This window comes from Megalobrama amblycephala, linkage group LG16 (assembly GCF_018812025.1).
Source record: "Megalobrama amblycephala isolate DHTTF-2021 linkage group LG16, ASM1881202v1, whole genome shotgun sequence".
Taxonomy (NCBI): domain Eukaryota; kingdom Metazoa; phylum Chordata; class Actinopteri; order Cypriniformes; family Xenocyprididae; genus Megalobrama; species Megalobrama amblycephala.
The window spans coordinates 1,810,450-1,821,361 of record NC_063059.1 but is presented as its reverse complement, the minus strand read 5'-3'; the positions used below and the strand labels follow the sequence as shown (position 1 = coordinate 1,821,361).

Below are 10,912 nucleotides of genomic sequence, written 5' to 3'. Positions count from 1 at the left end.
CTTGAACATGAGCTGGCATATGCAAATATTGGGGGCGTACATATTAATGATCCCGACTGTTACGTAACAGTCAGTATTATGTTGAGATTCACCTGTTCTTCGGAGGTCTTTTAAACAAATGAGATTTACATAAGAAGGAGGAAACAATGGAGTTTGAGACTCACTGTATGTCATTTACATGTACTGAACTCTTGTTATTTAACTATGCCAAGATAAATTCAATTTTCGATTCTAGGGCACCTTTAAATGAAGTCACCAGTAAATTGTATGATCCTACAGTAAATGTTGTATTGTCTTATATATGTTTTATTTTACCAGTTGTGGAATCCAACCAATCCTCCATCTGAGGTAACTTAGTTAGCCTACTTTTGAGTATTGAGTATTTCCATTTTATGCAGCTTTACACATTTATTAATAGTAAATTAATAATTAATAAATTTAAAGGATTAGTCCACTTTTAAATAAACTTTTCCTGATAATTTACTCTCCTCCATGTCATCTAAGATGTTCATGTCTTTCTTTCTTCAGTGGAAAAGAAATGAAGGTTTTTGATGAAAAACATTCCAGGATTTTTCTCCATATAGTGGACTTCAATGGGGTTCAACGGGTTGAAGGTCCAAATGTCAGTTTCAGTGCAGCTTCAAAGAGCTCTACATGATCCCAGACGAGGAATAAGAGTCTTATCTAGAGAAACCATTGGTCATTTTCGAAAAAAATACAACCGTTTATGATTTATAAACACAAAATATCACCTTGAATGTACTTCCCGTTTCCGCATTCTTCAAAACGCTTACGCTGAATGTTCTACGCTTTCCCTATTCTACTTACGCGGCACCAGTTTCATTTTTTTTTTCCGTTAGTAGAATAGGAAAGGGAATTCTATTTAGAATTGCATCTCTGTTTAATAAAAAAATTTGATTTTTAATTTTCAGAATCATGCTGCATCATAACCTCATGTGATGCAACAGGTTGAGAAGGAGGTCAACTCATTAATACTCTTTAAATTCATCTTTAAAAAGCAGAAATCTAATATTAGAATACAACTACATGTTTAGGTAGCAACATGTTTGTTTTTTTAACTTTTTAACTTTTTAACTATGGCAACATCCTCAAATCAAAGTTTTATTAAATGATAAACACATTTCAACCTGTTTAAGTAAAGCAATGAGTCAATATTATGTATTCTAAATACATTATTTTTTTATTTTTTTTAGAATGCACATTAGATTCCCTTTCCCTTAAAACTAGATTCACCTTTATATGTGTTTAATAACACTAAATTGAGAGATCACCATCCAAAACATTCTTGAGTTTTCTTTAACCTGAGGACAGGGTTTGTTGACCTGTTCAATTCTGCATGCACCACATATACAGATTCTTACACAATGCATCTTTAATTTGGCCAAAATTACAGAGGTAATCATCTCCAAGCAGAGATTCTGTTGAATGAAGAGTTTGTGCCACACAATTCATTTATGTTGTTCATTGACCTTTTTCATGTACTTACATAGACGAGAGGTTAGAAAGTACCCTCATTTGTACAACTCTAGCATGAAAGAATACAAAGATGTTTATGTGCTGTAACTCGAGGTGAGAGATTGCTCAAAGCATGGGTCAAACGCCTGTGTACTCGTATGTGTCAAATGAAATATACTTTCCAAGGTGTGTCTGTGTGTTCAACTGTGCGCATACATTAGCGTACACGTAAAAAACGAAGTACACCCAGGGCTTTACTGGAATATGGGAACTGTTTAACCACTTATTAAACTGAAGCCTTTGGAGCAGCAGCATGAAAAACAAGTTGTCATACGCCATCTTTAATATCATTCACACAGCCTCACTTGCCTCAAAACCGGTTCTAGAAGAGCCCTGGAGTGAAAACTGAAAACACTAGGACAAGGAAAAGCATATATCATGCATTATACATTGATTCTGCATACAATGTGCTGTGTTTGGACATGATGTACACCACTGCTCTGGTACAACAATAAAGGACAAAAGTCTGCTCCACATCACAAGTTCATGATAATTGAGTTTGAGATCTTCAGAGTCTGGCTAGGCTCTTCTCCAGAGCGTCGATGTCAGCGTCTCCATCTTCAGCTTTGCTTCCTCGGGCACTGCACTCGATGAACTCCACGTGACCGGGCAGCTGGGAGAACTCGAAGTCTTTGCCTCTCTTACCCAGATACACCGAGCCTCCGACGGGCCCATCCTGAGCGGAGAGCGCCGCGGATCGGGTCAATCTCAGAGTGTTCCTGTGGAGAACAGACAATCAGGACATGAACAGAAACACATCTGACATCAACTGTTTCACAGCGAAATCTTGAGCCCCATTCACTGCCATTATGAAGAGCCAGAATATTCTAAATATAACTCTTACTGTTTGCCTGAAAGAAGATAGTCATATACAGTGGGTACGGAAAGTATTCAGATCCCCTTAAATTTTTCACTCTTTGTTATATTGCAGCCATTTGCTAAAATCATTTAAGTTCATTTTTTTTCCTCATTAATGTACACACAAGCACCCCATATTGACAGAAAAACACAGAATTGTTGACATTTTTGCAGATTTATTAGAAATATGTATATGTATATGTATATGTATATGTATATGTATATATATATACACACACATATTTTATATATTTCTTCAAATGATTGCAACCAATTAGAATGGTCAAAAATGTATCAAAGAACAGTCAAGTAAGGTAAGGAAGTCTATCAAGCACCATATGAAAGCGGAACTTCCTTTTCTGACACATGCTCACAGGAGCACATGGTGTGAGAAGAAGAAGGTAAGATTATTTGCTTTAGTAATCTTATTTAAAATGACAAACTACATAAAAAAATATATGTTTGTGTAAGAAGGTGTAGAAAAGCCTTTTGTCAGGTTTTATGAAGTTTTTTTTTATTTTGCATGATCAGAAATTCAGTTTTTTATTTTCGTTTCCTCAGGGCAACATTGTATAAGGGGTACTTTTCAAGGATGTCTTTGCTGACAATGTGTTTGGATGTTATCACATATTATCACATGTATTAGTGCACAATATAAGCTCTAAATATATTGTGTATATAATATAAAACAGAATTGATGACATATTTGCAGATTTATTAGAAATATGTATATGTATATATATGTATATGTATATATATATATACACACACACACACACACACATATTTTATATATTTCTTCAAATGATTGCAACCAATTAGAATGGTCAAAAATGTATCAAAGAACAGTCAAGTAAGGTAAGGAAGTCTATCAAGCACCATATGAAAGCAGAACTTCCTTTTCTGACACATGCTCACAGGAGCACATGGTGTGAGAAGAAGGTAAGATTATTTGCTTTAGTAATCTTATTTAAAATGACAAACTACATAAAAAATATATGTTTGTGTATGAAGGTGTAGAGAAGCCTTTTGTCAGGTTTTATGAAGTTTTTTTTTATTTTGCATGATCAGAAATTCAGTTTTTTATTTTCGTTTCCTCAGGGCAACATTGTATAAGGGGTACTTTTCAAGGATGTCTTTGCTGACAATGTGTTTGGATGTTATCACATATTATCACATGTATTAGTGCACAATATAAGCTCTAAATATATTGTGTATATAATATAATGTGTGCAGAACACAATGCCACTGAAAGTTCTCTTACAGAAAAGAACAGATTTTACTCTTTTATATGTTTTTGTCAGACTGAAAGTCTTTGTGGTCAGCTGCTGTTTTCTCATTTACAGAGGAAGTTCAACATTAGCAGAACCTTCCTGTTCAGATTGACTGAGTGCATAAACAAATTATTTCCTGCAGCATGGAAAGAACCATCTGAACATAATGGAACAAACAGGTATATATTTCAATTACACATCGTCTTTAATGAAAGTGCCTTTAGCTTTTCCTCTTGAATTACATCACAGTATGTCACAGGACAATTTCAAATGAATGTGAAGATAATTTGCATCTCAAAACCATATTAATCTGAAGCATTTATCTTTTTATATTTTTATTATCTTTAAATCAACAAAATAACATCCATACAAACAAACAGGGAAGGGAAGGGAAGGGAAGCAACAGACATATCAATAATTTTATAATTTAAAAAAAAAAAAAAAAAAAAAAAACTTTATAAGTATACAGGGTCTGAATTTTGGTGCGGGTATTGCACATAATTGTACTCATTCTCGCAGGTTTTTCAGGAAATTACTGCAAATGTTTATTAGTACATTAATCAACACAGATTATCACATCAAATCAGTAATTTGAAAACTTTCTTGTGAGAAGTTTCTCTATTCTCTATCTCAAAATAAGCAAATAGCTTCTGTCCTCAAAAGACATCACTATAAATGTGAGCTGCGCACTGCGATACAACACTCTCTCGTGAGAGACTGTTTCTTTGCGCTTAACCAACAATTCACACACAATCTGCCTATATAGAGTTTGCCCATTCAAAATTGATTTTTTTTTTTTTACTTAAATGGTCAAATACACACAAAAGAAAATGCATGAAGTGACCAGGGGTCCATTCTTCATAGGTTGCTTAATTTATCTGAGATGTTTTGACAGATGCCAGATCTTCTAATCGTGATATCTGATCTCTGGCTGATTTGGTTGATTAAAATATCTGGATTAATTTGTCTGAGATTATTGCACATTCTTGTGTTAATTGGAATGAGCATATATATATCTTAATATATATCTTAATACTCAAAACCATGATCAGCAATGCAGCGATTGGCAGGTGGCAAGTCAAGCAACGTAATGGCATCATATTAAAAGCAAAGCATCACACACCTGATGAAAAAATGAATGGACCTTTATCCACCTTATTATTCAGTTAAGAGCAATTTGTAAGGCCATTTGTAATTTTAATGTGTCTGGCTTCCAGGGTTATTCGCTTCCGGTTATTTTTAGCTTTACAAAACAGCTTGTTTCCTTATGCTGCTTGATATTGCAACCTGGTATTTCTTAACATACCATTTTAACCCTCTGGGGTCTGAGGATTTTTGGGGCTCTGGAGAAGTTTTGACATGCCCTGACATTTGTGCTTTTTTCAGTTGTTCATAAACATGTTAATGACAAAAGTGTCATTACACTGTATTCAGCACAAACTAGGCTACAATAATATGTGAGGAACATGTATGTATGTTGTGAATGGGAGACTCAGGCAGGGGATCCAAGTGCAGCGTTTATTGAATGCAAACGTGGTCGTACAGGCAGGGTAAATCAGGAGCAAACAGGTACAGCAGAGAGTAGACAGAATCGTAATCCAGGTACAGGCAGAGGTCGGGACTGGCAGATATCACTCACAGGTCGGTACACAAAGCAAGGGTCAGGACAGGCAGCAATGGGTCAATAAACAGGGAACAGGCAGGAACAGTAACAGGGAACAGGCAGGAACAGTAACAAGGAACAGGCAGACAGGGAATACAGGAAAACGCTCAGAATTGCAACAACAGTTAAACAAGACTTCGCGACCAGATGGTGTGAATGAGAGTCCTTTTATAGTGCAGGTAACAAGCTGCAGCTGGGTGTGGTGATTAGTGAGGAGTGTGTGCATGGCTGTGTGGCGACAGGTGATTGGTGTGGAGTGAACATGTGACTGACAGGGAGAATTGTGGGAAGTGTAGTCCGGGGAGTGACAGGAACAGACGGTGATCGTTACATAACGCCCCCCTCCCGGAAGGCGCGTCCTCGCGGCGTAGATGACACCAATAGGGAGGGGGGGTGGGTGCATTGGAGCTCTAGTAGCGGACAGGAACGGAGTCTCCAATGCAGGTTCCAGGGCTGCCATGGCGGGTCAGGTGCCACGGGCAGCCATGGTGAGTCCGGAGTGTCAGAAGGCCACGGGGGATCAGGTGGCTTGGGTAACCTCGGCAGGTCAGGTGACTTGAGCAACCACGGCAGGTCAGGTGGGTCAGGTGGCTCGGGCAGCCACAGCAGGTCAGGTGGTCTGGGTAACCACGGCAGGTCAGGTGGTTTGGGTAACCACGGTAGGTCAGGTGGTTTGGGTAACCACGGTAGGTCAGGTGGTTTGGGTAACCACGGCAGGTTAGGGTCCATAAACGGCCATAATTGTTCAAAGGCCAATGACGGCAGTGGCCAGGCAGGGTGCCCACCCACAAGCTCCCCACCTGCAAGCTCCCCACCCTCAGGTATACTGCCCCCCCCAAAAAGTTCTTGGGGATTTCAACGGGGTCTGTTGCGGCCTCGTGGGCAAGGAGTTCGGGTGGTTCCGGCAGGGCCAGGCGTTCGGGTGGTGCCGGCAGGGCGAGACGCCTGGGTGGCGCTGGCAGAGCAAGGAGTTCGGGTGGCGTTGGCAGGGCTAGGAGCTTGGATGGCGCCGGCAGGGCCAGGAGCTTGGGTGGTGCTGGCAGGGCAAGGAGTTCAGGTGGTGCTGGCAAGGCAGGGAATTCAGGTGGCGCCGGCAGAGCGAGAAGCGCAGGTGGCGCCGGCAGGGCAGGAAGCGCAGGTGGCGCTGGCAGGGCAGGAAGCGCAGGTGGCGTAGGAGATACCTCTGGAGTGGTCTCCAGACCCCCAGCGGTCTCTTGAAAGGCTTCTGAGCCTAGCTGAGTGGAAGAAGCCTTCTTCCTCCTCCTCCTCCTCTTCCGAGGGTGAGGCGACGATTCACCGGTTGGAGCGGGTTCAGGAGCAGACTCACTGGCTGAGGTGGGTTCTGGAGCGGACTCAATGGCTGGATCGCCCCCTACATCCTTAAGCAACGAAGGGGCGGCCATCTTGCCCGTGGGCACTGGCAAAGTAGCCATCTTGTCCATCGCGTCCAGGGCGCTTGAGTGTATTGCAACCGGCAAATTTGAGTGCGTAGCATCTGGCAGGCTTGAGATCGAAGCGGCCGGCGGGCTTGAGAGCGAAGCGGCCGGCGGGCTTGAGAGCGAAGCGCCCGCCGGGCTTGAGTGCGAAGCGACCGCCGGGCTTGAGTGCGAAGCGACCGCCGGGCTTGAGTGCGAAGCGGCCGGCTGACTTGAGTGCGAAGCGGCCGGCGGAGGCTTAGGAATGCCAGCCGCTCGTGCTGAAATCAGCGGTGGATCATTCACACTGGAACGCAACCCTCTCCGTTCCCGGACTGATCTAGAGACGTGACGTGACTCTGGGCGATCAGCGGCAACGTGACTTTGCTCTGGGCGATCAGCGGCGACGTGACGTTGCTCTGGGCGATCAGCGAAGGCATGACGTTGCTCTGGGCGATCAGCGAAGGCGTGACGTTGCTCTGGGCGATCAGCGAAGGCGTGACGTTGCTCTGGGCGATCAGCGAAGGCGTGACGTTGCTCTGGACGATCAACGGAGGCGGTGACTGGTAACGTAGTAACCGCCATCTTGTGAGTACTCTCCTGAGCGGCAGCCATTACGTGACACAGCGAACTGTCGTGTTCCTCCGCGACACCCATAGTAAAGGAGGATCCACTCAGTTGCAAAGCCTGTTCAATATACTGTTCTAAAGTCCCATCGCGATCATGTAACGGCATGATGGCACTGAGCGGGCCTGATAGTCCACCGCGGAAGAATATCATGAGACACTCCTCGGTAAAGCAGGTCAAATGCGCCAGTTCAATAAAGTCTGTTACATAATCCTCAATGCATCTATCTCCTTGACGGAGACCGATCAACTGGGCGGATGGATTCATGGTGGTAACGACAGGAACACTCACGAAAGCTGCTGGATCTGTGTGGGCGAAGTCTTCAGTTGTGAATGGGAGACTCAGGCAGGGGATCCAAGTGCAGCGTTTATTGAATGCAAACGTGGTCGTACAGGCAGGGTAAATCAGGAGCAAACAGGTACAGCAGAGAGTAGACAGAATCGTAATCCAGGTACAGGCAGAGGTCGGGACTGGCAGATATCACTCACAGGTCGGTACACAAAGCAAGGGTCAGGACAGGCAGCAATGGGTCAATAAACAGGGAACAGGCAGGAACAGTAACAGGGAACAGGCAGGAACAGTAACAAGGAACAGGCAGACAGGGAATACAGGAAAACGCTCAGAATTGCAACAACAGTTAAACAAGACTTCGCGACCAGATGGTGTGAATGAGAGTCCTTTTATAGTGCAGGTAACAAGCTGCAGCTGGGTGTGGTGATTAGTGAGGAGTGTGTGCATGGCTGTGTGGCGACAGGTGATTGGTGTGGAGTGAACATGTGACTGACAGGGAGAATTGTGGGAAGTGTAGTCCGGGGAGTGACAGGAACAGACGGTGATCGTTACAATGTACATGTTTGTGTTTTTGAAGGAATAACGTTTATGCGTGGTTATTAGGGGTGTCACAAGATCTTGCGAGACTAAATTGTGACGAGATTTCTCGTCGAGGCGAAAAGCAGTCTCGTGATAGTGTGAGGGTGAAATTAGGATATAATATGCCACCGCTACATTTACATTATGCCTCCACTGTCATTTTGCTTTTTATAGACATAAAACAACTATTTAATTCAGTTGGATAACGGTCGCCAGCGCTCCCTATTCACAGAGTACGTGCGATCGCGAAAATGAAAGTAAACGCGAGCACGCATTCAAACGCGATTTCAATACCCCGCATTTGAAAGCGGCTCCCTGATGAATACAAATATCTCCTAATATGAAAGCTATGCTAGGCTGGGCTGTGTAGTTGTAAGCATCTCTCAGCTCTGTATCATGCTTAAAGAAAAATTTGGTCTCTATTTGCACTTTGAATATTGAGAGAGTGCTTTGATTATGGTTGCACTTATTGTTTGCACTTAATAAGACTAAAAGAAAACTTATGTATTTTTATGGTAACACTTTACAATAAGGTTTCATTAGTTAACATTAGTTAACTTTACATGAACTAAGGAAGAACAATACTTCTACACTATTTTAGTTAATGTTAATTTCAACATTTACTAATACATTGTTAAAATCAAAAGTTGTATTTGTTAACATTACTTAATGCACTATCATGAACTAACCATGAATGACTATTTTTATGTTTAACTAACATTAACAAAGATTAAAAAAATACTGTAGCAAAGATATTGCTCATTGTTGATGTTGGTTAATACATTAATGTTAATAAATGAGACCTTATTGAAAAGTTTTACCATTTTTATTTATACTCTTTTTATTTCTACAAACAATTTGTGGAAAGGAGTTCAGTTAGGACAGGGATGGGCAACTTCAGTCCTGGAGGGCCACTGCCCAGCAGAGTTTAGCTCCAACCCTAATCAAACACACCTGAACCAGCTAATCAAGGTCTTTAGGATTAGTAGAAAGTTGTAGGCAAGTGAGTTTTTATCAGGGATGGAGATAAACTCTGCAGGACACTGGCCCTCCAGGACCGGAGTTGCCCATCCCTGAGTTAGGAGGTCAAAAGTTGTAGAAGCTTATAAATCATGTACAGTAAGGTCTGAAGAGACTTGTATGAAGTTATACAGGAGAGAAGCCAGTCAGTTGAGTTTGCGGCAAAACGTTTTACAGTGCTTGAATATTGTTGTCTTTTACTGCATATGATAATTCATACTCAGAAAGTAGAACTGAAATTACATTAATTACAAGATGATTAGTTAAAACATTTCAAATGCACCTGCAGAATATTTTTCTAATTATCTTTGAGGATTTCTTTAAAATAGTGTGTAAAAATCTCGTCTCGTGAACTCAATCTCGTGTCTCGTCTCGTGAGCTACCTGTCTTGTCACACCCCTAGTGGTTATTGAAAAAACAAAAAAACTTAAGTCACTGAAATAAGGCCAAAAAAAATATATTAAATCTGTGTTCACAAGACTTCTGGGTATTGGAGGTTGTAGACTAGAGTTTTTGCTTCAAAATGATGTAAAAATTATCCTGCCTACTCGTTCATATAAAACAATATATTGATTTAAATTTTGTAAGACACTTTTTGTCAAGAAACACAGTATGTGTGGAGGCGTGAATCTTCATTAATAATGGTGTTATTTGCACCTGAGAAGACAAAGAACCACATAATGAGCCCTTTTTAGGCTATGTGAAAAAACCCTCTGTGATCATGCTGATGACAGGATTAATGTCCACTCGTGAAAAAAAAAACATGATTTTTGTGATCTCAGGCATGCACGTATTATTGCAGATCATGTGAAGAAAATTTTGTATAGGCCCTTGGTAAATAGTACCAGTCAAAAGATTGGAAGCATTACTAAAGTTTTTAAAAGTCTCTAACCAAATAATGGTTTTCTATTTTAATATACTTTAAAATATAATGTATTTCTGTGATGCAAAGCGTCTGAACATTCCTACCTCTATGGCATTTCATATAGGCTACTATATTTGTTATATTATATAGCCTAAATGTTAATGTGCAGTTGACAAACTATACATCATTAAAAAGATCTAAGACTCAAGCTTCACATTTTGACTCTTAAAATCTTATATTGACCGTAATTCCTTAATATGCTTAAAAGCATACACATTTAGAGAAATATTGATGGATTCTCATATGTTTGTCAATTTTCTATACAGAAGAGTAATATTTATTCTATATTTATTGTCATCACTATGAGCGCTGGATACTATTTTCAATTCATACTTGCAGCCAAAGGGCGCTCTGTGCACATTTAGTCCACAAATTAATCTAAAGAAGAACAGGCCATGTGACATTCCAGGAACTAACAGAGGCTTCCAGAGATCGCTATAATCATGGCTATAACATGCAGATAGACACTTTTTAAGACAATAAATACATGTTTGTGACAATGTATACATGTATTGCCTCAGAATTTGTGTCTGAATAGCGCTCGTTCGGTGGGCGTGGCCGAATTAGCGGATAATGAGCTGAATCACGGGCGTCTCACATGTCTCTTTTTTCATACAGATTACATAAAAAGAGAATATTTGTTTTTGATTTGACTTACAATTTAAAAGTGTAAGCCAAGTGACAACAACAACAAAAAAGTTATGAGACATAAATGAAATGTGTA

At 40.8% G+C, this 10,912-nt stretch overlaps 2 protein-coding genes across 3 annotated transcripts in view; one reads left to right on the top strand and one right to left on the bottom strand.

The window, feature by feature from the left end:
- Positions 1–1,853: 1,853 nt before the first annotated feature.
- The window catches only part of srprb (SRP receptor subunit beta), a 69,289-nt gene continuing 60,230 nt past the window's right edge, over positions 1,854–10,912 (bottom strand). Inside the window, exon 7 of the mRNA XM_048161201.1 lies at positions 1,854–2,255. Within this exon, the coding sequence (XP_048017158.1) occupies positions 2,045–2,255 (211 nt within the window). The 3' untranslated portion in view covers positions 1,854–2,044. The remainder of the gene's footprint in view (positions 2,256–10,912) is intronic.
- Positions 2,739–10,912, top strand: part of LOC125248997 (interferon-induced very large GTPase 1-like) — a 30,633-nt gene continuing 22,459 nt past the window's right edge. Inside the window, exons 1-2 of one of the 2 annotated variants that reach the window (XM_048161168.1) lie at positions 2,739–2,795; positions 3,741–3,847. In XM_048161168.1, the coding sequence (XP_048017125.1) occupies positions 3,835–3,847 (13 nt within the window). In that variant the 5' untranslated portion in view covers positions 2,739–2,795; positions 3,741–3,834. Of the gene's footprint in view, positions 2,796–3,288; positions 3,337–3,740; positions 3,848–10,912 lie in introns of those variants that run through there. The other variant, XM_048161169.1, reaches the window with a different exon arrangement.